At 39.1% G+C, this 26,591-nt stretch overlaps 1 protein-coding gene across 1 annotated transcript in view; it reads right to left on the reverse strand.

Moving 5' to 3' along the window:
• RNF212 (ring finger protein 212) overlaps positions 1-24,565 on the reverse strand; it is a 50,561-nt gene extending 25,996 nt beyond the window's left edge. Inside the window, exons 1-7 of the mRNA XM_027836272.1 lie at positions 24,454-24,565; positions 21,166-21,227; positions 19,497-19,571; positions 12,427-12,483; positions 7,033-7,091; positions 3,380-3,425; positions 947-1,010 (exon numbers count right to left, since the gene is read on the reverse strand). Of these exons, the coding sequence (XP_027692073.1) occupies positions 947-1,010; positions 3,380-3,425; positions 7,033-7,091; positions 12,427-12,483; positions 19,497-19,571; positions 21,166-21,227; positions 24,454-24,565 (475 nt within the window). The remainder of the gene's footprint in view (positions 1-946; positions 1,011-3,379; positions 3,426-7,032; positions 7,092-12,426; positions 12,484-19,496; positions 19,572-21,165; positions 21,228-24,453) is intronic.
• Positions 24,566-26,591: the final 2,026 nt, after the last annotated feature.

Here is a 26,591-nt window from a genome sequence, read left to right on the forward strand (position 1 = left end):
GTTATTACAATATTCTTGATAGCGTGTATAGTGTTTCCCGATTCTACTCACTTCACTTTGCATTATTTCATATGTCCTCTCAGATTTTTCCAACTGCTTCTTTTAACAGATGAAGAAACTAAGGCCCAGAGAGAAGTGTCTTGGTCACAGTCATACATCTAATTAGCAGTGAGGTTAGGCTTAAACCTGGCTCCTCTGACTCAAGGCCCAGTGTTCTTTCTGCTGTCCAGTGCTCACGCTGAGAGGAAGCCAATGAAGACCTCGAGTGAAGGAGGTCCCCCAGCCCAACTTTTGGACAGACTGTGATGACGGACGCTTCTCCCTGTATCAAGCCTCAGCCTGCTTCTTTGCAAGCTCCACCCACAGTTCCAAATTCACCCCTCCAGAGCAGGCAGAACAAGTCTATTCTCTCTTCTGTGTGACAGCCTTTTAAATACTGGAGGGCAATTATTGCTTTTTTGTTAAGTCTTCATATTCCCGTCACCCAGAGATGTGCCAAGCTCTCTGAACCCCAAGTTCTGTCTCATGCTATTCCTTCTATCTCCATCTCTGTCGAAATCTACACAAAATCCTACACAATGAGATAAAGTAATGATGGCAGAGATATGGAGCTGATTTCTAGAAACCACCATTTGGAACCAAGTACACTGAATAAGGTAAGGGATCAAGTTAAATAACAGAAATGTTTGGTCGAAACCAATTTGAATATAAAGTCATGAGTTTGATTTTGTTGTGAGACTTGTTAACTGGCCCTGAAGTCAAATCCAAAAGAGGAGTTCCAAAATTGTTCTTAACAATGGCTATAGATTAGAATTATATTTCATATACGTGTGTGTATATGTATGTATATATATATGTGTGTGTATGTATGTATGTGTATATATGTGTACATATGTGTGTATGAAATAATTTAGAATGAAACTACAAAAATGATATTTTTACATACCCATACGTCCATCTTGAGGTGGACTGATCAGTGAGAGCCTTGCAGGGCCTGCTGCTGTCTCAAGCTAAGTCAAATGTTTAAAAAATTTGAAATATTATAAAATCAATATTTTCCATTACAAATATTTTAGTAAGATCAACAGCATAATTGATATATTTTACGTGAGCTCATTGATAATTTTTTGGAGACTGAGTACAAAAGATTTCAGAATCAAAATTTTTTTTTCAATTCAAGAAATATTTATTGAGCACCTGCTATGTTCACAACCCTGTGCTATAAATTAAGGATACAAAGTTGAAAAATAACATAGTACCTGCTCTCAAGAATCTTACAATCTAAAGTATGGGAGTGTTCTAAGATATATAAAAACTTCTATAATACAAAGCAGAATGTGATTATAGCAAAGATGATATTGAGATTTGGGTTTTTTAAATATTTTATTGAAAATCTCTGAGAAAGGACACTGCAATCTTACATTAAATTAACACCCCAGGAATAATGGACAGAGGATCGGGCTATGAACAAGAGACTCAGATTCTTTCTCATCACCTTGCACCTGAACCACTACCACAACCTCCTCACTTTTTTGTCTCGTTCCATTCTAGTCCATCAAACACAGATATAATCATGCCACTACCCTGCTCAGAAATATTTAATGACTTCTTACTGTACACTGAATGCAATCCAAGTTTCTTACCCTGGACATAGTCAAATTCCTTTTCAGAGAAATATAAAGGTTAATTATAATTACCTCATAAGGTAAGCTGGTATAGGAGATAGAGAGTTGGTTTAGAAACCGGGAAGATCTGGGTTCAAGTCCTGCTTCTGACATGTGCTGTCTGTGTGACCCTGGGCAGATCACTTCCCCTCTCAATGCTCTAGGCAACTCTCTGCAACTCTAAGTTTCAGAGAAGATGCTGACCTGCATTAATTGGAGCTTGCTCACCCAAGATCATCTTATACCAATGAAACCACAAGTCCCATCCCTATCTCTGTATAATTAAAAAAAATAATCCAGCCTCAAATACTTACTAGCTGTGTGACCCTGGGCAAATCACTTAACCTCAACTGCCTCACCAAAAAGCAAAAAAAAATTAATTCAACAAAATACTGAAGGCCCTTTCCCACTCTAAAATTCCATATTCTTAATTGAGCATTAATTTTATAGTCTATGCCTTAACTCAGCACAATGGGTAGAGATAGCCTGGGGTGTGCATGGGTGACAGCCCTGATCCATAACGGCTAGGACCCTGTGCAAATTCCTTAACTTCTCAGTAAGGGCCTCCCCAGAGCTCCCTTCACAGATGGAATCACAGAGCCAGTTAAAAAAAAAATCTGTTTCAAAGATGGTTCAAACAGGGTGCTTATTACTAGGAGATACAACTTCAGGTAAGACCTGCTTCTGCCTTCACTGGGTCAGAGCACAAGACAGCAACATAAATAGCTACCACATAATGTGACATGTGAAGGGTCCTAGAGGGGCACAAACAAGGTACTGTGTGAGGGTCTGAGATGCAAGGTCCTTAGTTAATGACCAGGGAATCAGGGAAGGCTTCATGCTAGAGATGAAATTTGAATTAGAATCTAGAGGATGAGTAGGAACAAAACAAGTAGAGAGGGGGAGGGAGAGGAAGGACACATTCTAGACCTAGAGAGTACACTAGTAGTTTGCAGGATTATTTCATAAGGCAAGGCTGTGGAGGCACAGGAGTACAGCACATGTCTGAGGGACGGCTGAAGTGGGCTGTGTGGAGGGGAGTATTCTGAAATAAACCAGGAAAGGCAGACTGGTGCCAAATTAGGGAGGACCGTGATTGTCAGGCAAAGGAGTTTGAATCAAAGAAACACATCTAGAAGAAATATTAAATATCCAGACCTGGGCCCACGGAGCAATCTATTTTAAGATAGAGATATTTAGTCTCTCATTTGAAAGGTTTAAATAAAGTAATCTATAGCCACACTTTACAATCACTGAACTGCTTGCATTCATCTCCTCAAGTATTTTGGCAACCTCATGTAGCTGAATCTTGGACCTCTATGATGGCTATTAACACTAGTTCTGACATCCTCGGAGAGAGACAATTTACTACATTAGACCAAGGGTTATACTCTTAATACAGGTCTATAACATTCCACCTTCCCTAACTGCTGAACACTCCTAAACATAAACCTGGGATTCCTGGCACTATTATTATTTGATGACTTTATCACCTCAGCTCAGGCACTTGGCAGAGATGACAGGGGAAGAAGGTATCTAGAGGAGAGAAGGTATTTTGTGAACCTACCACCAAATCTGTCAGACACAGCCTAACACAAGTAAAAATGTTGTCAATCACAAAGTTGGAAGAATTTGTGGAACTACCTATGGTTCACTTTCATGGAGCTTATTAAGTTCCCGTATAAAGATAAAGGATGTCAAATAAATTAACTTACTTTTCTCATTGGGGAAGGTGAAAGATCAATGTCCATTGACTCCACTCTGGTAAATATACAACATATGAATTAACCCCAGCACTGAATTACATTTAACTAGTAAACTTCAATATTTCAAGGATCCATGATTTTAGCTATTTTGGTACTCCTCCTACTAACACATAAAGCAACTCTTTCAGGGGGATTAATGAGTTGCTTTGCTCCCAGAAAACCATATTCTGGGGCCCACACCAGGATGATAAGTCTCTCCAAACCTAGCTTGGTCCTCAGACAACACTCCATCACTGGTTCCATATTTAAAAGCTTTCAAAATTGGCTGGTCCTGCCAGAGCTTGTGATCCACTGGCATGACCTTTGAAAGCCCCAAGTCTCACCTCCATGCTACAATGAAGGATCAGACTAAGCCTCTATTAAAAATTGTCAAAACAATATATTAACAACAATATTAAAAAACCTGAATTAACTAGCCTAGGTGTTGCATAGAATGTCTAAGGAAAAATTAGAAAGGGAGAAGAAAAATAAGAATATAGAATAAGAAAGAAAGCAGAGAAAAAGAAAGTGGAAAAAAAAGCAACCAATCTCTCAACCAAATAGTTATAAAATGCCTATTACAGAACCACAGGCACTGTATGCCATAAGGGAAAGAGAAAAATAAAAGGTTGCATATGGTGGAAAGTGATATCAACAAATACTTATGTGCCAATTAATGGCACCTTTTTATCAAGAGTAGCTAACTTCTAAATTAGTGGATCATTTTATCTAAGGATTTTTTGAGCCTAAAACTCAAAACATCCATAAAGGCCCTTCTTTGAAGCTTCATTCTGGTGTAGAGATGACCATACAATATGCTAAGGCTCTACCAAACTAGAAAGGTTTCAAATATGGCACCAGCAACAGATGGGAAGTCTTAAGGAAGGGAAGATAGTGAAGTAGCTATTATATGCAAGTGTATATAAGGTATGCAGTCTTTCTGACAAGACAAAAGGAGAAAAAGAGAAAGGAAGGGCTTATATAAATTCTGCAGGTCAAATTAAAGTTTTCCCCAAATTCTTTGTAAGGCTAAACTGAGTCACTACCAACTCTGTGGGAGAAATACTCATTTTCCCTGTTAGCAGATACATACATACATTTTGGAGGTTGATGAGTAAGCTGGCAAGAATGAATATGATGAATATCCAACTGGTTTTGCTGAAGAAGCTGTGATAAACAGTAAATTTAATGTCACGATCTTGTTTAGTGGACTTGGAGGACATATACTTTAAAATTATGCATCTTTATTCATTATTATACTTACTTGAAACTGAGTTTTTTACTGGCTTAGAAACAGATAACTGCACAGTTTGTTGAGATGACCCCTTACTAAAAAGGGGTAAGAAAAGAAACCAAATTAAAACATTAAAAACTCAGAATAAATTGATTCATTTAAATTAGTACAAAATACCATACAATTAAAAAACAGCAATACTTCTGAAAATAAGTTTTATTTATAGAAGTCATGCTTCTGAAAAAAAAAAAGTATTTCAAAACACTTTTCTGCCTCCCTGCCTGGCATGGTGGTTATTTGGAAAACTATGGGGAAACAACGAAACCATCATTAGTGATTTCACTCATTTACCAAATTGTTATTACTTAGGAGCTTGGCAAGTCACTTCATCTCTCTGGACCTAAGTTTCCTCATCCGGAAAATGGGGATAATACTTGCACTGCTGAGCAACATTAACTACAGAAAGCTACATAAATAATTATTATTATTGGTAAATTTCAGGCTAATTGGTCCACATGAAATAAAAAAAGTAACAATAACAGCTACTTAACCCATCATACTATGTTTTTAAGTGTCATCAAAAGAACTGTCATTGTGAACTTTTTTTTTTTTTTGGGTGAGGTAATCAGGGTTAAGTGATTTGCCACAGCTATTAAATGTCAAGTGTCTGAGGCTGGATTTAAACTCAGGACTTTCTGACTCCAAGGCCAGAGCTCAGCTCTATCCATTGCGCCACCTAGCTGCCCCACTGTGAACATTTTATTCCTGTTGAAATGGCCAGTTTCAGGACATTCATGACCACAGGATCACAGATACAGAGCTGAATAGGATGTCAGAACAACCGTCTCGTTTTATAAAGGAGGAAAGTGAGGCTCAGGTAAAGTAACTGAGTTACCCAATGCTACACAAGTAACAAGTACCAAAGGCAACATCTGAACTCAGGTCCTCTTACTCCAATGTCAGTGCTCTTTCCATCATACCAGGATAAGCTAATATAATTACTAAATCATTTATTTATATGCATAAATTAAATGTTTCGGGATAGTAGGGCTCTATTTTATACAAGAGCTCTCTGAGGGCACTTGATTTAATTCAACAAATAATTTTTAAGGGCCTACTGTATGAAAAATACTATATTAAGTCCTAGGTGAGATATGATATTTCAATAAGGTATAGTCTCTGTCCTCAGCAAGCTTATAATCCAATGGGTGGAAGGGATGACTCATGCACAAATGACTACAGAAGACAGTAAAATATATGAAGTGTCTTCAGAGATGTACAACAAAGTGCCACCTGAAATCCAAAGGGGACAAAATCATTACCAACTGGGAGGATCAAGGACAGTTTCACGATTTCAATCAGGATTGAAAGCAGGAGTTCTTAATCTGGGGTCTCTGAACTTTTTTTTTTAATACATGTTTCAATATATGTGGTTTCCTATGTAATTCTATGTTTTTTTTTTAATTTCATAGGCTTCACCAAACTACCAAAGAGGTCCATGACACAGAAAGGATTAATAACCTCTGTTTTAAAGGGCAGGCAAGAACTTAATGGGCAGCGTAGTGTATATACAGACATGGAAGAAGATCAAATGAGTTACTAAACCAAGTGCAGTATGAGCAAGGGAATGATGGGGACAAGAGCAGGGTGAATGTCAGGGACAGCAAATGTTCAGTTTGGGTAGAATATACAATGCGTAGAGGGAACTAGGATTAAATAAGACTGGAAAGGTAGGACAGCTCCAGACAATGGAAGAACATCAGGCAAAGAAGCCGAACTTTACTTGGTATGCAAAAGGAAAATCTTGAAGGGATTTGAACAGAAATGTGACATCAGTAGATTAAAAAAGAAGCAAAGTCTGGCAGTGGTGTGCAGAATGGTTTGGAAGAAGAAGAGAAGAGCAGGGGAAGATCCATGAGGAATCTACTGCCATAGTTCATGTGGGTGGGAATAAGGGTCTTCACTAGAGTGATGAAAAGGAGAGGATGCTAGAGATGTGGTGGTGGCAGAGAAGGACTCAATAAAACTCAGCAACTAATTTGATATGAGAAATGCAGAAGAAGGGTTAAAGGTAAGACTGAGATAACGAACATGAGAGCCTGGGTTGGTGAATGAATACTGGTTCAACAACTAAAATGGTTGCTGCTGTCATTGCAGAGTTTATATACAAAATTCACAGTAAGGGCACCAGACTTGCAGTCAAGAGCCTAGGTTCAAATTCCTGCTCAGACATGGGCTATACAATCTGAGCCTCAGTTTACTCATCTTGATAATCCTTGCCCTGGTTATCTCACAGGGTGGTTGTAAGGAAAATGTTTTGTAAGCTTCAAAGTGCTACATAACTGCAATTTACTTTTGAAGACTTACTAAAAGCTTAATTTCACCTTACCTTTGAATCTGCTGTATCTGCTGTGTTAATGTTTTAAGAGATTCTTCTAATTTTGAAATCTAAATATAATCAAACGATTCCCATGTATCAGAATGAATATACCAGCTATGCCAATATTAATTAACAATACATTTTGACAGTTAAATTTGTTACTACATAACAAAATCAAAGTTACATAAAATGAGCATTTATGCTATATATTAGCATATTTAATAAGTGGCATAAATTTACATATTTATTTAGAAAATATTTGCTTTGAAGACTAGGAATTGAAAAATATTATATTCTATGGACAGTGGTTTGGCTAATATAAAGTCTCGATCTTCTTGCCATTTTAACTTCGAATCAATTATCTCAGGAAAAAAATTGGTCAGACTCCAGATAATATGTGCTCAAAATAAAATTAACCACATCACACTCATTGGAAGTTTCAGTCTAAAAAAACTAGCTCCATCCCAAGCATCAAAAAGAGACACTCTCTAGCTACCTTAATATTACAAATAATTCTTTCAGAAATAGCACTAGGCTAACCCAGGACAATGTTTGTACTTTTTTATTATGAGGACCACTTCTTAACACCAACAAATTTCAGTGACCTCCCCCATAATAACAATGGTACTGTTAAGAGACGATGAGAAAATACATGATGAAAAAAGCTATGATGAATTTGATAATGATTTAAACAAAGGTACATTTTATTAATCACAATAGCATCTGCACATGCATCCATGACTTCTTCGATATGGATATTCCTTCTATCAGTGTAGATCCCAACCTATTTGCCACTTTTCATGTAAGATTTTTATCCATAATTTCTTATAACTCTTACAACATAAAATCTACTCAAGTCCTGGAGGATTTCCTCAAAGTTGTCAACCTTTCGTGAATACCAGTGCAACATTCAAGGCGTCCACTTGTTCTTCCTTGCTCTCACTACCTAACTGGACTATCTGTTTTTTTAATAACACATTTATGTGATGATATTCCTTATGTTGCTTTTTGCATAGAGGTCATCACTGCAACCTACTTTACTCCCATTACGAGTCTGCCTACGGCCCCTGGCTTTATTTTGATTCTCTGGAGATTGCAGGATTACAGAATTCATAACCATAAAGCATTACCAAGAGAATGTTACAAGAAGAATTAAAAAACTGGGTTTTCTCATCAGGAAGCAGCTTGGGATTGTTGAAACCAGTGTGCTTTTTCTCAAACTGAATCTGACCACTTTCTTCCTCCTGTTCCAACCGGACGTTCTATAAGGCATCAAAAACAGAACACATTATCTATACTCCTTCTTCTTCCTAATTTCCCTATTTCTGTTGAGGACACTACCACTCTCCTTCTAGTCACCCAGGTTCACAACTTTGGAATCATTCTCATCTTTCTACTCTCTTTGATCTCATTCATCTAATAACTTGCCAAATCCTGTCAATTTTACCTCCACAGCATTTCTCACAACCATCTCCTTCTCTCCACTCACATGGTCCCCACCTCATATAGGCCCTCCTAACTTCTCACCTGGACCACTGCACCAGACTTTTAATTAGCATCTCTGCCTTGTCTGTCTCCTCTGTCCAATTTAGTCACAGATACTTTTAAAGCACAGGTCTGACCATGTCACTTCCCTGCTCAGAAAGCTCCAATGGTCCTCTATAACCTCTTGGATCAAACACAAATTGCTCAGCTTGGCTTTTAAAGCCCTTTCATGATCTGGCGCCGGTTTACTGCATAGCACTGGGCTTAGAGTCAGGAAGACTCATCCTCCTAAGTTCAAATCTGGTCTTAGACACTTAATAGCTGTGTGACACTGGGAAAGTCACCTAACCCTGGTTGCCTCAGTTTCCTCATCTGTAAAATGAGTTGGAGAAGGAAATGGCAAACTCCTCCAGTATCTTTGCCAAGAAAACCTCAAATGGGGTCACAAAGAATTGGACAGGACTGAAAAACAACTGAACATGAGGCAGTGACTAGTTGCTGAGGATACAAATACAAAGGATAAAACAATTTTTACCCTTAAGGAGCTTAAATTCTCTCACGAGAGATAAAATATACATACAAATTATAATATATAAAGAATGCTACTCTCTACCTTGTGACCTTGGCCAAATCCCTTCACCTCTGAGCCCCCTTCCTCCTTTGTGAAATGAAGGGCTCGACCTAAATGATGTCTAAGCTCCCTTTCTGTGATTCTCTGTCAGGGTTCCCTAACCAGGAGAGTCTGATGTACCAGGAGATCCTGAATCCTTCTGGATTCCAAGCTGGATGCAGCCTGAGGTTTACCAGTATTTTTAGGCAATGCTGTTCCTTCTCCTGCTCCCTCCACCCCCACCCCAGGGACATAACTCTACAGATCAATAATACAGCCACCCTGAGAATGCTGACAAATGACACAGAACCCCCCTTCCCCAAAAGGTTGTGTACCCTGCCCCATATGTTCCCTTTTTTGCCAACATTGCTCAATCCAGATTGAAAATATCTCCAGAAGAAGCATGAAACCTTTAACCCTCATTTGGCTTCAAAACAAGAAGTCCACAGCAGGGCTTTTACCCAAGCACAAAAATTTAGAAGGGCGTCATTTCCTCATCCTTTCCCTCTATCACCCAGTGACAATTTAGGTCCTGGCATTATATGTAAAAACAGCCCAATTACTAAGAGAATTGTCTTTATCCTTCCGAAACATCAAATCTGATGTGGGTGAGGCTTCCTCTTAGGGATCTAACTTCTGCTCTGAATACCATTAAAACTATTTTTCTCTCCACTAGCAGCCCAACACAAAACAAACAAACAAACAAACATGTTTTTACAGAAAAATCTCACAGTAAAACTTTTGGAGGTCAGCAAACAAGTTACAATAGTCACTTCTCAACTTCAACTAACTGCCCTTTGCCAGATCAGTTAGCTAGGCAATGGGGTACAGACAATTCAGGTATGAAAACTACTGTCCTTACAAAAGACAAAGACTTCTACATTAAAAAAAAATTCTTAAAACTCCCAACCTCCAGGACTGAGAAGGTATAATTCCTAAAATAATTTCAAAAGTTTCAGTATTAACACTATTCTTTCCAAGATACCTCAGCCAGAAAGTATCATGAAAACTGGGGCTGGAAGGGTGAGGAAGGGCAAGTAGTCTGGAGCTCAGGGAAGGGTAGCTAAGGGCTTAGGGCACAAACTGAGGGCCTCAGCTTCTCAAATGCCACCGGCTCCCCACACGACTCCACGCTACTGGCCCTGCTTCCACTGCAACTACCGTTTCCTCCCCTAGGCAAGTCACAGCCCCTGAAGGTAGCTCCCATCTGCTTTTTCTCCCTGTAGCCCAAGGCTGGGTGAAATAGCATGTCCTCCTCCTCTACCTTGAGGATCATGAGTGGTCACTGGCTTCTGCTGTGCAGGGCACAGGTTGTACTTTACCAAATGAAATAAAGCCACCTATGGGTAATGAAGGTGAAGGCCCATGTGAAGCAGGGTCCTGAGGTATTCTCAGGTAAGATCACCAACACATTCCTCTGTGCTGTCCCTTCTAGAAGCTGTCTTGTCTTTCTTCCCCAGCCCCCACCCCTCTTTGCCTTAGGCACCAAAATTTCAGGTCACCTTAACTCCAACAACCTGGAAAGAATCTAATGGAGGCTGCTGGTTAGTGTAATACTTAGGCACTATCGAAATGGGGCAGCCTAATTTCTCAAAGAAGGAAAGAACAATGATGAGGCAGTCTGGGGCCTGTCAAAAGGACTTTCAGGCTGATAGCTACGTAAATTGATGATAGAGTTCTAAGGTTCCAAAGTAAATTTCTTAAACCCAAGTCATTCCTTCACATATATAGTAAAAACCTTTAGAAAGCTATGAAAAAAGAGCTTTAAGATCCACTTTGAAGTCTAAAAAGAAAAGCTGTACACAAGAGGTTTTGCAGGACTTCAAAGGCCAGTGATAACTCCTGGTAATTAACTCTGACATTCACAGCCAGGTGAAGAGCAGAGTAGACAAGAACAGTTTAACACCGACACATCCCACTCTCAGCCTGTCCAAAAACTCTCTGCTCCTTTCTCCCTCTCCAAGTACCATGGCCTCCCACTCTCTCTCCCTGGGCCCATTCAGCTCTCGCCCCATTTCCCTACACCTCCTTTTTCTCTCCGCCCCCAACCTTCCTGCCAATGATCCCTTTCTCACTTGCAGCCAACCCCCTCCCACTCTGCCAGAAGGAACCTAGAATGCCTGTTCTGCTCTAACCTTTCAGCCCACTCCCCTCCTCTCCAAATCCCTCCGAGCTTCAGGACCGTGCTGCAGTGCAGCACCTTCAGGACTCCTGAGTCTTGCCATCCACAGCCTCTTAGGACCCTCAGCCTTTTCATCCACCCTAACGCTGCATGCTCCTACATGTGTTCTCTCCCCCAATCACAGTGTAAGTCATTTGAGAACAAAGATTCTTCTTTTTCTATCTGTATTCCCAATACTTAGCACGGTGCTTGACATAGAGTAAGGACATCTTTTTTCAAATGTTTTTATCAATTAGTCATTATTCATAGAAGCCCTCCTATTCCTTACCTATCCTAACTCAATAAAATAGGGAATAAAAGTTCTAAAAATCATTTGTCGTTTTACTTAAAACCAAGATGCTTGTATCATTGATACTAAGTGATATCACTCTATCTATTTATTCCAATTTTGTTCAGTTGTATCTAACTCTCCATGACCCCATGGAGTTCTTAGCAAAGATACTGGAGTGGTTTGCCATTTCCTTCTCCAGCTCATTTTACAGATAAGGAAACTGAGGCAAACAGGGTTAAGTGACTTGCCCAGGTTCACACGGCTAGTAAGTGTCTGAGTTCAGATTTGAACTCACAAAGATGAGTCTTCCAGGTCCAATACTCTATCCATCGTGCCACCTAGCTGCCCATTCCAATTTTGTAATACATTATATGTGAGAATCTTCTTTTTTTAATTTTTTTTTTTATTGGGGTTAAGTGACTTGCCCAGGGTCACACAGCTAGTAAGTGTCAAGTATTTGGTCTGAGGCCGGATTTGAACTCAGGTCCTCCTGACTTCAGGGCCAGTGCTCTATCCACTGCGCCACCTAGCTGCCCCTGTGAGAATCTTTTTCAGTACCTCCAGTAACTATAAACATTTGGTCCACTTTGGTTATATTATACTGAGTCTCTAGGGGAAAAAAATAAGAGAGTACATTCCCAGCCCCAGCTAGATGTCATGTAAATGTGTGCCAGTGCATATGGGGGGAGCTATGTAAGAGACTCTATGGAACAGGGCAAGCCCATTCCCAATACTGAAAAAGCAATTCAAAGGTTCTGTCCTACTGACCGTTATTCTAGCATCAGCTTCATAACACTCAGGGAGCACAAAACCTTAAATCGCAACTCTGGCATTCAGAGTCAAAATCAGACTTACCTTTTCTCTATAGAATGCTAACAACCTCCTCCTGTGTTTTTCTTGAAATTCTGATATCTAAAAATAAAATATAAATTTCAGCTGCTGACATATGTTCCTATCCACAAGCCCCATTTTACTTTATCAGCATTATTACTTTATTAGCAGTAATTAAGTGGTCTGAAGAAAAGTATTTAAGTCAGAAACATTTTTGTAACATTTTTATATGAAATGTAATCAAATGCAGATATAAATTGCCCCACAGTTTCAGTATGGGAGGCTCACTGAAAACAATTTGTTTAAGTCTAACCATGACTAAAACGTAATGAGATTTTTATTGAATACAGTAATGTCTCATTAATCTGGCATTCTATAAGGCAGTTAGACTGCTAGTTTTGCTATGCACAGAAGACTGGATTTGAAGTCAGGAAGACCAGTTCAAATCCTGCCATAGGCACTAACTAGCTGTGACCCTGGACAAGTCATTTAACCTCTCTGAGCCTCAGTTTCCTCAGCTGTAAAATGGGGATGATAACAGCACCTTCCTCCCAGAATTGACTTACACATAATATAAATGTTAGCTATTGTTACTACTATTATTATTTTTCATATGTAAAGCACTTTTCAAACCTTAAAAAGCTATATAAATGTTAGCTATTATTATTATTAATTTCAACTAGGGAAAAAGCTATTCCTACAATTTTTGAAATAACTAAAATTTAACTTTTTAAACACCAAAATTAATGGAGGTGGTGTAGTACAATGGGAAAAGCACTAGAGTCAGAGGACCTGACTTTGAGTCCTGGCTTTCCCAATGACTACCACAGCCTGACCTCGGGCCCTTTCTAGGACAGAGTTTCTTCATCTATAAAATGAAGGGGGTTGGCCTAGAAGGTTTCACTGGTCCCCTTCCAGAATAAAATCTATGATCCTACAAATCCTATGAATTTTAAACAATTGAGCTATTTGGGATGAAAATCTGTCTAAAATATATGACACACTCTCCTGTCTTCTCAAGGAAACAAATTTTTTTGATGCCTCAGGGTGTGGCAGGTATAATATTTATTTGGGTCCCAGCCTTGAACGTGGCTAGTTTTCTCTTAAAAGACATGGAAGTAATCCCAGAGACTTGACTGGTCCAAGGTATTAGAGAAAGAACTACTGGCCAGTTTCCTGGGGCCTGAGAGATAAGAAGGTCAGCCTCCAAAGAATCAGTGACCCTCAGATCTGAAGATGTCTTGAAGAAAAGTGGGACTCTGTCTACCTAAACCAGTGCTGTATATTTGCCCTTTATCCTTTCCACACTACTGTTAAGTAAATTTAGTTTTTGTTAGTGTTGGATTGTGTCTGAGTGGCTCATTTCGTTTTAATGCTACGCCTGAACCAAAGCCAAGCCCACAACCAGATGTTTTCATTATGAGCATCAATGATTATGCTATGATATAGTACAATATACTTTAGGAGGTACTGTCTTGATGAAGGCTGCTTGTCAACCTCAGGTTGACTTGCTATTTTAATTCTCATGCCTTTTTCTGGTTTAACAGTTTTTCCTGGTTTTTCTCCCTCTATAATCTGTCAAATCTTTATATTTAGTAGACCTTTTTCCACTTATTAATTTGCTATGGGCAAAAAAGCAGATAACCAAGTTTCTTGACAATAGTGTCTAAGAAGAATAAGGCCTAAAGGCCTCTCATATAAGCAAAACCCACAGGCTAATGCACAAACTTCATGACACACCTATTGAGGGAGGCTGATTTTTTTTTTCTTTTTTGCTTCTGTCCAGATTCTTGAATGGGGCAATAGCAGAATAAATGACTTCTGGATAAGTGAGATATTATTGTACAATAAACAAAAACAAAAACAAAAAACTAAATTTGATTAAAAAGCAAAAGGACAAAAAGCAACAAGGTGAAAGAATAAATTTGGTTTAAGAAGCCCCCATGAAACATACTTCAAGGATTTGTCATTAGACAGTATGTAAAAGCTGCTTTGCCTGAAAAATTAATCACCCTATAATCAATCTGGTGATGCGTCCCTTCACAAAGGCAGTGTGGTGTAGTAGAAAGAGCACTGGCTTTGGAATAAAAGGACCTAGATTCATATTCTGCCTTGGTCACTTATTACTTATATGACCTTGAACAATTCACCTTAACCTCTGTGAGCCTCAGTTTTTCTGTATGTGGATTACATGGTCTCTGGAGCTCCTGCCAGTTCTAAATCGATGACCCTATGTAGGTAGGCTGGCTCTCGAGAGGCTGTTGCTGGGCCCATGCTCAGACTTTTCTAGCTTGGTAGGACCTGACGGAGTCTGGGTTCTACTGGTAGAACCTTCAAGAACTCAGAATCAAAAGGAGCCAAAAGGAGCTCAGAGCAGGGTCTCCGGAGAGGCCTCATGGGCATGATGCAGAAATGGGAAGAATGACTGCCAAAATCTTTTTTTCTGATCTTCACACTGAGGACATCAAAATTCAGGATTCTGGATTCAGGATTTAAAATTCTTCTTGAAGCCTGTAATGTTCCCAACTATTAGTGCTCCCTTCCTCCTCAAATTATTTTATATTTAGTTATCTTTATACATGACATCTCCCTGCCAAGGGAACACAAGGCCCTCACAGACAGGAAGTATTTCACTTTTGTCTTTACATTCTCAGTATCTAGTACAATTAGGGTAGAGCTGAGACCTCTCAGAGAAGTTAACTGGATATATGAGAGATCAGGAGATTCACAGCACATATCAGATGAACCTCTGAAAGAGAATGACAGATGGGGAATTCAAAAATGAAGATCTTAAAGAAAATTAGCAAAGCAATTTCAAAGAATGTCCCTTTTGTACCAACATTTATTTCAAAAAACCTTATTTAAAGAACACAGAAGTTCTATACAACTGAAAGATATTGACCTTCAGGACAGAATGCACCGAAATAATTTTGAGATCACAAATTTCAAGAAAAAATATGACATGAAAATCCTAAATACTATAAGAAATAACACATGAAAGTTGACCAGAAATGTTGAAAATAAAGGGCAAATTATTATACGACAGAATCCATAAATCATCAACCTAGACTCCAAGCTTTACTCATTAAGGAACACAGTGATTAAACTTCAAAATTTCAATGTCAAATAACAAATATTGCAAGAAGCCAAGAAAAAAGCCTTTAGCTATCAAGGAAATTAAATTCAAATAGCCCAAGACTACTACTAATCTAAAAGAATACAGAGAAGAGATTGGAATCAGATATTCTGAAAAACAAAGGAGATTAGGATATAAATAAAAATAGGCATTTGAAAAATGTGAGGCATTAGAGTTGTTATTCCAAGAAAAACCAGAGAAAAGTAAGATATTTGACTTCAAACACTTAAAATGAAAGAAACACACACAAAAAGTAAATAACTATAGTTAACATGAAAAGACAAAATAATGAAATCAATTTTCTCATGATTCTAAGGCAAGAAAAGGCTACTATTTCAAAAATACCTGAGTTGAAGGTTAAAAAGTTGAAGGTTAGATAATATAGAGAGAAAAGGAGCTTAGCAACCAAAGATTTAAGGAAGAGGGATTAAAGAGTCAGGGGGAGAAAAGGAGGAAGAACTGAATTAACATTCCATAGACTGAAACCTACACGACTTTATAAGTCAATCAAAATCTGTAGAATGGAAGGTAAATTAATGCAGAGGAAAGTCACTCAAGAAGCAAGAGAAGCAAATGATAGGAGGAAGTAGGAAATATACTCCTGCTCAACATGGCTTAGAGAAGAGAGGATAAAATGGTCTCCATGGTATCTCTGATTTGCCTAGAGGGATGTGATACAATAGAGTAAGAATAGCGGAAGTGAAGGATGTGGTTTAAGGAACCAAGAAGCACATTTTGAAACAGGTAAGGGAATCCTCAAGTGCACTTACACAGTGTGCAGAGGGGGAGCAACAGGGACCTAAGGTCCCAATAATAGGTATTATTAGAGGGGACTGGATAACTCAAAAGACACCCTTCCCCCTTCTCCAAACAAAGGTAAACCTTCCCAGAAATATGTCCCAACCCAGGAAAAGTACATGTCCAGAGTACCATCATCCAGTGCGAACAGAAAGATATATGACGTCCTTATGATAGGCAATTAATAACCAAAGGGGCATGGAGTAGGACCAGGAAATAAACTGTGTCCTACAACACTGCTTCTTTCATGAATTAAGATCTTAAGAAGTAAGTCTCATTAGAAAATGTCCTTTAAAAAACACAAACATAACAAAATTTTAAAAAATGGTGAAAAGAAGAGCAGGCATGATCTTGAATTTCACTGAGATAAACAGGATAGAGGAAAGGGCAATGTCTTTGCCCTCCCCACTCCAAAAAAACCCTATCCTATATTGTATGAACTCTATGGAGAGAACAAAAATTTTTAGGACCAACAACTATTCCCTAACAAATACGCAAACAAGATGAACAAGCTTTTCAAAAACAAAATTATAAACCTTCACCTACCATAGAAAACTCTGCTCTAAAACACTAATGAGAAGAGAAATGCATATCAAAACTCTGAGATACTAGGGGCAGCTAGGTGGCACAGTGGATAGAGCACCGGCCCTGGAGTCAAGAGGACTTGAGTTCAAATCCGGCCTCAGATACTTGACACTTACTAGCTGTGTGACCCTGGGCAAGTCACTTAAACCCCCTGCCTAGCAAAAGAAACAAAAAATAAACAAAACAAAACAAAATTCTGAGATATTCTTTTATACCACTTAAAGTCAGAAAGATAATTTTTTTAAAGGGAATAACTTAACAGTGTCAGACGCAAGACAAGGATTACAACTGAGGAAAAGCCATCAGATTTGGTGATCACTGTTAACTTTGGAGACAGCAGTTTTAGTTGAGTAATAAACTAAAAAGCCCAATTACAAAGGACTCGGGAGCAAATGAGAAGACAGAAGTGGAGGCATCGAGCATAGATAATTTTTTCAAGGAATTCGGCTGAGAAAAGAACTACAGAGGAAAGTAGAATCTAGTGAAAGGTTTTTAAGGATAGGCAAGACTTAGGCATGTTTGAAGGCAACAAGGAAGAAACAAGTTGGTAGGAAGAGGCTGAAGACTGGGAAGAAAGGATGACTGAGGATAAAGACAGTGGGTAAAGGATAAAGTACACATGTAGAGGGGTTGGCCTTGGCAAGAAGAAAGGCCACCTCTTTGTCAAATGCGGAAAAGGAGAAGAGAGGGGGAGATGATGCCAAAGGGTTTTGAGGTAAAGAGAGCAGGGAAGCTCACAAGGAAAAGCCTCAATATTTTTTCACTAAATTAAGAAGCAGTCCTCAGCTACAAGTGAGGAGGGAGGAAGAAGTGGGGTGTGGTGGTGTTGAGGAGGAAAACTAAGGTTCCAAATAACTTCTGTGGGGAGTGAGATAGGATATCAGTGGGGGTATAATAAAAGGCCTGTCTTGCTGAAGTGAGGACCTAGTTGAAAGGCTTCGAAGTATGAGTTTGTAATGAACCCAGTCAACATGGCTGAGACTTCCTAAGGCAGACGGCAGCAGTAAAAGAAGGCTGAAGTCTGGCAAAACAAGAGGGACAACAGGACAAGTTTGACCATTATCTTTCCAGAGAACTTGTGATGAAACACCCCTTCTCTCAAGAGAAAGGTAGGAGATGAAAGGTGTGGAATATGAATTGTCAGACATGGTCACTGTGTTGGTTGGTTTTCCTTAAATGTTTTTGTTATTAGAAAGGTTTTAATATATGTGCGATGGGGGAGAATTAAGGGGAAGTAACTAGTGCCAAAACAAAAAAAAATTTTTAAACTTTTTTAACATGTCCTTTGCCCCATCACATTCCAATTTATAATTGTGTACTAGTCTTAACTATACTGCCCCCACCCCAGACCTCAATCTTTCTGAAAGAAAAGATTATCACTTTTGAATCATTTTTTACTTAATAAATGTGTGTTGAATTGTTAAGCAGAATTTTACTATGGGCTACTAAGGATGTTATTACACAATAATTTTCCTAGGACAATGTTATTTAAAGTTTGCCTGTTAAGAGTGAAGGAATTTTTCAATTGTTAAATCCTAGACTATTTTTAAAGAAATGTATCTCATATAATCCAGTAGCATGTTTCTAGAGGGAAAAAGTTCAATAAATCATAAAATCCCAGGAAAAAATCTCCTAAATCACAGAGTATGGCCTATATTTAAAGCAAGAATTCCCTCTACCCTATCCTTAATAAGTAACCATTCAAGCTCTGCTCTGCAGCCAGATCACATCTAGAATATCATAACCAATTCAGGACACCACATCTTAGGAAGGAGATGAAGAGCTGGAAAATGAGGAGGATAAAGGGTACTAAAAATCATACCTGATAAGTCGAAGGACCATGGCTGCTTAGCTTAGAGAACACAAGCCTTAGGAAGAGACATAAACTCAGGAAAAAGGATCATAGGGAAAGGTATTAAACTTATTAAAGTTGTATTCAGAGTCCAGAACTAGAACCCTTTGTACAAGTTGCAAAGACAGATTTCAACTCAATAAGGAAAAGCTCACAAATATTCAAAACTAAAATCATTCTGCCTCCTAAGTTAATGAATTGCCATCACTGGAAGTCTATTCTGGTAAAGGCTAGATGACCACTTGTCAGACACATTTTGGAGAGATGCTGTAGAGAAGATTGATGGGTCAGGTACAGGCTGAACTTCTTAACCACGAGTTTCTTCCAAGTCTAATTTTTGTGATTCAGAAGTTTCTCAGATCTACCAAAGTAAACTAAAGAATAATTATTATAGGTCTTTGATGAAATAATAATCATAGGAAATAAAAATTATAATTTCTAAAAATATCTGAAATCTAGATTTCTATTACCACATCAACACAGCTACAATTGATATAAAAACGTTCAGCCTAAAACCGCACCACTCTATTTCTATAAGTGGACCAAAGTAAAACAGCAAGAAAGTTCCATGAAAGTAATTTTTCAGTCTTTTAATTAGATTTTCCTCTTTAGACATAACTGGCAATATCTCAGAGGATCTCAAAGCCAGAATCATAAGTCACTATCCCAAAAGGACTTATATTCTGACAGGCAGTCTTAGAAAATATTTCATATATAACTCACCTGTGATGTTTCTTTTGAATATTTCTTGCATAATCCATCTATTCCCATAAAGAATGCCTGAATATTAAAATCAGTCTGAAGAGGGAAACAAATATTATCTACATATTACTACTTCTAATACAGGATTTGAGTGACATTAAAATTCTATTTCAAAATGTTAGAAAAATATGTAGACCTTGAATTTCAAAGCAAAAGTATTTCATATATTGTTTATTTTAATGTTAGAATTGCATGGCCTTGGTCTAGTCACTTCAATTCCCTTGGCCTCAGTTTCTCAACTAGAAAATTAGAAGGTTCTACTAGAACCTACTCACTAGGCTGCTTTTAGACCCAACAAAGTATATTATGCAGTCCTTCATTTCTCAGATTAACCAATCTTTGGGGAAAACAAACATAAAACTTGAGTTTATGAGCACAGATGTTCTCTAAAGTCCCTTTCATTTTAAAAATTCTATGACTCTATTACATAAAATGGAAAAGAAAAGTGAATGATGCAAAATATTAAATATAGCTTGTTTGCAAAAATGATTATCCACATATAGGATAGGGTTGTTCAAGATGTAAGTTTGCAAATTGTTTTTAAAAAACTGATTTTGCAAGGTTCTTAACTGATCTGTGGATAAATTTCAGGGAAATCTATGAAAGTAGATAGGAAAAAATTATATCTTTATTTTTCACTAATCTCTAAATGAAATTAGGCATTTCCTCCAATTATGAATGTAAGTAACAAACCACAGTAGTATTAAGCTTTACCAGACTGTAAAAGGGGCCTTTAACACACAAAAAAGTTAAGAATCTCGATTTAAAAAATAAGTTGATTGTTTCTACATCACCCTAACAGATTCAAATGCTTATTACACCATGGGGCAGTTTTTCAAGGCTGGCTGAGCAGAATGTAGAGTACCCAGTTTTTATACTTATTCCATATGGCTATGGGTAAATCAAGCTCATTCGGAAATTGTGTGCCTCTAACTTCAAAAAAAAAAAAAAAAAGCCATCACCCGAAAGGACTCTCTTTGATAGACTTTGTCCACTGAAAATACTCTCTTCTTAATTTCAACATGGTAACAGTAAGTATGTACAGTAGACATATGTAAAACTCAAGTCACTGCCCAAGCTTTCTCTGGGGAGGACTCTGTGTCCAGGTGAAGGGCACAAAAAGTCACAGTTACAACGAAGCTACTTTACAATGCGGATTAACTTTATATCTAACAAAGTAACACAATCCTAACAAAATTACTGCACTAGATAGACTTCACCAATAATTAGCCTCATATTTAGGTGGTTTAAAAAAAAATAACTCTAATTTTATATGATATTGGGAAGTAGCCTAAATCTCTGTAATGTCGTAAAGAACTATATCTGAGGTTTTTCTTTTTTCCAAACTGAACTCTCATAAATCTCAGAAGTCTCTTCAAGAACTGTTTTCTAATGCAAATTATTTAAACAACTAATTTTCAACACCCTGGAGATCAACTACATTATAAATCAACAAATTTTAATAATGTAAAAATTATCCCACAGCTTTTTAATATATATTCTTTAGATACTCAGAATTTTAATAAAATCTTCTAGTACAACTGATAGAATAAATGTTAGTTTCTAATATAGGAGTGACTAAGAATCTTCATATTTAAAAGTAAACATTATTGCAAAACTAATAACTTACTTGTTTTGAAAGTAAAATTATACGGCAAGGAGTGCCACAAATCAAACATTCTTCCTTTTTACCTATATAAAAAAAGGTAAGTTTACAGTATGTATAAAATTGGCTAATAGTTTAAGGTACACATGACTATATAAAATTAGATTTGAAATTACAAAATTTTTTCACAAATGAATATGGCACAAAAAACTGCTCTCCATGTTTGGACTGTGGTTAGGAATATGAGTGTAATGGTATGGTGGAAAGAGCACTACGTCTGGAGTCAGAGGCCCTGAGCTGGATGACCTTTGGCAAATCACTTAGCCTCCCAGGACCTCAGTTTCCTCATATATAAAATTAAGGGATTGGCCTAGTTAATTTCTGAGTTCCCTTCTAGCTCTAAATCTATGATACTATGAACATGGAAAAAAAGAACACGACATTTTCAATGCTCCGTGAGTGCTAAAAATAATATGACCAAAGTCATCCATATAACTCTGAATTCAACTAAAGCAGCAACACTGACAATGTTCCTATGATTTGTTTTTTAAATCAGATATATAAGGTGGGGAGGTATCCCACAATCAATTTGTGCATGTCTTTTCCACTAAGACATGTCAGCGAGTGCCCTGGCATCTTTGTGAGAGTACAGGGACGACACCTGACAAGGGTGGAAAAAAAAAAAGGGACTAAATACAAGTAGAGCATCCACTATGCCTTGTCAGCAACACCTCTGTAGCCAGGGCCAGGCCTGAATTACTTACCTGTGCACAGCGGGTTTCCCTTGCCAGACTCTAACCTCCCTGAGGTCAACTTTATTTTGCCTTTATGTCTCCAGTGCCTGGCACAATTCTTGGCCCAGAGAAGATACTTAATAAGTGCTTATTGACCTGACTGCTATGAACAGCTTTCTAAAGAAGAATTGCCAGCCATCAACAACCACATAAAACATTATTCCAATCATTACTTACTATGGCTTTTACAGCCCTTTAAACCACCCCGAGTTCCCTTTCACATACTCTACAATCCAGTGACACTGGCCTCCAGGTTGTTCCTTCCCATCTCACAACTCCTGGCATTTTCTCTGGCTGTCCCCCGTGGCTGAGATGCTCTCTCCTCCTCACCTCTTACTCCTGGCTTCCCTGCCTTCCTTCAAGTCTCAGGTAAAATCCCACCTTCTATATTGTTCCCTCATACTTTTGTTCATACTGTTTCGTTCCCTTCCACTTTGAACTCTAACTCTCTCTCTTCTCCCCCTATTCTTTTTTCAAGTCAGTCCTACCTCAAAGTCCTATTTTTAGGAAGCCTGCTACTTTCACTGTTCACTCATTTTAGTCATGTCCAACCTTTTATGACCCCATTTGGGATTTTCTTGGCAAAGATACTAGAGTAGTTTGTCATTTCCTTCTCCAGCCCATTTTACAGATTTGAGAAAACTAAGATAAACAGGGTTAAGTGACTTGCCCAGGGTCACACTGCTAGTAAATGTCTGAGGCCAGATTTGTACTCAGGGAGATAAGTCCTTCTAACTCCAGGCCAGGTGCTCTATCCTATCCACTGTACCACCTAACTGCCCATACTAGGTGCTTAATAAATGTTTTGAATTGAGTTGAATATTAACTTTATTTGATAGGCAATAGGAAGCTATTGAAGGGTTTCGTACAAAAAAGTGACAAAATCATATTTGTGCATAAGGAATATTCATTTGGCAGTAATCTGAAAAATGGATTAGAGAGGGAAGACTGGATGAAGGAATTAAGGCTGCTACTGAAATTCCCCAAGAAGGCAATAAATAGGGCCTGGAATTACAGTAGAGACTGGTGACAGTGGGGGATGACAAGAAATAGAAGCAGAATGCATAGAACTTGATAACTAAGATGTGAGAGGTAAGGAAAAGAATTAGTCAGATAATTCCAAAAGTGCAAAAACTGGTGAGTGGCTGAATGCTGCAGCCATTGCCAGAAAAAGGAAAAATGTGAAACAGGGAGATTTCGGTGCATGATAAGAAGTTCACTTTGAAACATGCTAAGTTTGATGTGCTTGAGGGAAATCTAAGTAAAGATTTCTTATGTGTAGTTTGAGACTTAAACCTGGACCGCCAGGCAAAGATCAGGCTGTATTGTAGATCTGCTTGTCAGCTAAGTACAAGTGTTAGTAGCAGCCAAGGGAGTGAAATAAATTGATGAGAAAATGTCCAAGGCTAGAATACCAACATTAAAGAATGAATGAGCCTGTGAAGGACACTGAAAAAGAGGAATAGGAGGAAAGCCAAGAGAAAGTGGTGCTTTAGAAACCAAAGGAAAAGAATGTATCTAGAAGGAGGATGTGATAGTGTCAAAAGCCACAGAGATGAGGTGGTGGATTATAGGTAAAAGAGGATGGACAGACAGATAAATAAATATTGACATCTATATCTATCTAGTCAGATTTGGTTAATGGATTGGTTAGTTTTGCTGAATAGCTTTCATTCTTTCTACATGGAATAGCTCTCTAGGTAGGGTTAAGTGGGAGGCATATGCTTGGAAATGAAGGTGATAAAAAAAAAACAAAAATAATATAAATTTTTTTTTTAAGCCGCAGAGATGCAGTACAGTGATTGAATGCAGGTCATTGGTGACTTCGAGAGTGTCACTTGAGTCGGGCGTCAAGGGCAGAAAGTACAAGAGTTGACAAATGAGTGACGACTTAAGAGGCTTTTAGCCAAAATAAGATCTTTTTTGAACAGAAGATGTTTGAAGACAGAAGGAAAGGAGCCAGTAGAGAGGAAGACTGGAGATAAAGAAGGGACTGGGGGAGAAAAGTCTTGAAGGAGACAGGAGGGCATGAGACCAAGGATAACAGGCAAAAATATTCCTAGCTGCTATGCCTGATCCTCATCTTACATTTTCACCATCTTAGTCACCCTCCTGTTTGCTCCTAGCCAGGAGGGCACAAAAGATCATAAAAACCATCAGGCTAATGCGGTTATCGGTAATCGAGGTAATCCTGCACCATCATGGGGGCAGCGTCAGAGAGCGAAGGGGGTGCGGTCAAGAGATGCTACGAAAGTGAAACTGACTGGCCTCGTCAGCAGTTTGGGGATGTCCCGCAGGAGACAGCGCGGAATCCGGGATGATTCCCACGTTGGGAGCCTAAGGCGCTGGGTGGGAGGACCGCAGCGCCTTCAACAATAACCTTCAGGGAAGATAATGCGCTTCCCATCACAGGAGGGCTCCGAGGCCTCGCAGGCCTCTGACGTCACTTCCGGCAACCCCGGCTGAGGCCTCTCCCACCCCAAAGCCTCCCTCCCCTTCCTCTTCTCCCCTCTTTTACCTTGCTGGAGGCAGAGGTGGCAGAACACGTGGCCGCAGCTCGTCAGGCTGAACTGCGAGGAGGACTTGCCGGGGGGCTGGAAACAGCGGTTGCAGAACACCCAGACAGCCATGCCTGGAAGCCGCGGTCTGAGGCCTCGGCAACAACAAAGCGGCCAATGGCGCCCGGGCTCGGGACAAAAAGAGGGAAAAAGGCGCGACCTCTTTCGGCGCCTGCGCACTACTGGCCTTTCCCCCGCCCCTTCCCTGTGGGAGAGACTAGAGGTTGGGATGTGCCCACTGAAAAACCAAGGGGGTGGGTTTTAAACTGGGGAGGGCTGACGATGACAGCCTTCCTCTCTGGCCCAGCTTGGGGGAAGGAGATTAAACAATTCCTGAGCATCATTCTGTCGTCCCAGTTGCAGAGGCAGATGTGTAGACAGAGGTCGTAGGGAAATTATCCTATCACAGTATCTCCCCCCCCAATCACTTCAATGATGGTACCTCCCAGGGGAACGCTGCAGCATTTTAAGCGGCTGACCTAGCTACTTACATTCATTACCCTGTTGGGTAGGGAGAGCTGGAGTTAGAATAAACGTATTTAAGGAAGTTCACAGACGTTATGTGTGTACTCTGTTTTTTTATTAGTACAAAGTTTTGTTTTTTTTTAAACCAGGTTACTTGCCCTCAGGGAGCTTCCAATCTACTAGATTACCTTTAAAAGGTTAATCTAGACCCGTGATTGCATAGGTGTAGGCAGCTCCCACTAACAAAATTGTCAGTTCAGGAACTTAAAGTCACGCTGTTTTCTGCGGTACTGACAATATGAAGCACCAGTCATTGTGCTAAACGCTGATGATAACGAAAAAAGGCAAAGATAGTCCCTGTTCTTGAGGATATCACAATCTGCTTGGGGAGGCAACGTGCAAATACACTGTACAAATAGATATATACAGTATAGGATTTATGGGAGATAACAGAGGAAGGGTACTCGAATTAACAGGATTGTAGAAGACGGGACTTTACATTTTACTACTCCCATTTTATAGATGAGGAAATTGAGGTATAAAGGCTAAATGGCTTGCCCATGGTCACACAAGTAAGTGTCTGGGACAACAATTAAACACTGGGCTTCTGAACCTGTTATCAAGACAGCATGGTAAGAGAGGAGTGCAAGTTTCCTTGAAAGCTAAGCTCAAAAGCTACCTCTCCCAAGAGATCTGTGTGGATCCCCCTAGCAGCTAGCACCTCCCTTTTTCAAAAAAAAAAAAAATCCAGTACCCTTTTCATTGTACCACAATGCCCAGTGAGTGGAGGGGGAGAGGGAGATCTCGCAATTTACTCAATTGCCCTCAAAGTCCTTTGGAGGTTTCTGCTTCAGGCATTCAGAAATCCCTACCTTCTTCAGGAGATCTTTCCTGCTCCCTCCCTCTATTGCTTTCTCTCTGAAATGACCTTCCATTTACACTGTATATATTGTGTATGACCATAGTCGTTTGCTTAGTTGGGCAAATGAAATAGGATACAGTAATTACCATTGGGTATGATGTGGGTGTTGAACTCAGGGGCAGGTGGGCAGGAGCAGGAGCTGAAGGGGGGCCCATCACACCTGTGGTGAGTGCCTGGTGTAGCCTGGAGTGCCTCCTCCCCCTGTACTAGGAAGACTGATGGGTTAATTGGGAGTGACACTGGTACTCTCTAGATCATCAGGGGATGGATGACAGCCATTTGGGAATGAGTGCCAGCAGTTTAATACCTGATTTCATTTCATGTTATTACCTGTTGTTCTGTTTCATTAAATGCCTTTACTTTGAATTTGCTGTCTTTGTATTTGGCTTAGTAAAGAGATATGAAGAGGTGTGGAGTGAGCCTGTGAGCAATGGGTTTAAATAGATCTCTACCCCAGCAATACCAGGGCAATAATTGCAAAGGGATATGTGAATACAGAGTAGACATTTTGTATGTTTATGTGGATGGAAGCGGTGTTGTTCAATTGCATTTGTTGAACTTAGTAGATCATAGATTTAGAGCTGAAAAAATATCTAACAGGCCATCCACTCTAACCCCCTCATTTTTCAGATAATAATAATAGTAGCATTTATATGGTGCTTTAAGATTTTCCAAACATTTAACATATGTAATTTTATTTGAGCCTCACAG

The sequence above is a fragment of the Vombatus ursinus genome, unplaced genomic scaffold (assembly GCF_900497805.2).
Source record: "Vombatus ursinus unplaced genomic scaffold, bare-nosed wombat genome assembly UNPS02014818.1, whole genome shotgun sequence".
NCBI classification, from domain to species: domain Eukaryota; kingdom Metazoa; phylum Chordata; class Mammalia; order Diprotodontia; family Vombatidae; genus Vombatus; species Vombatus ursinus.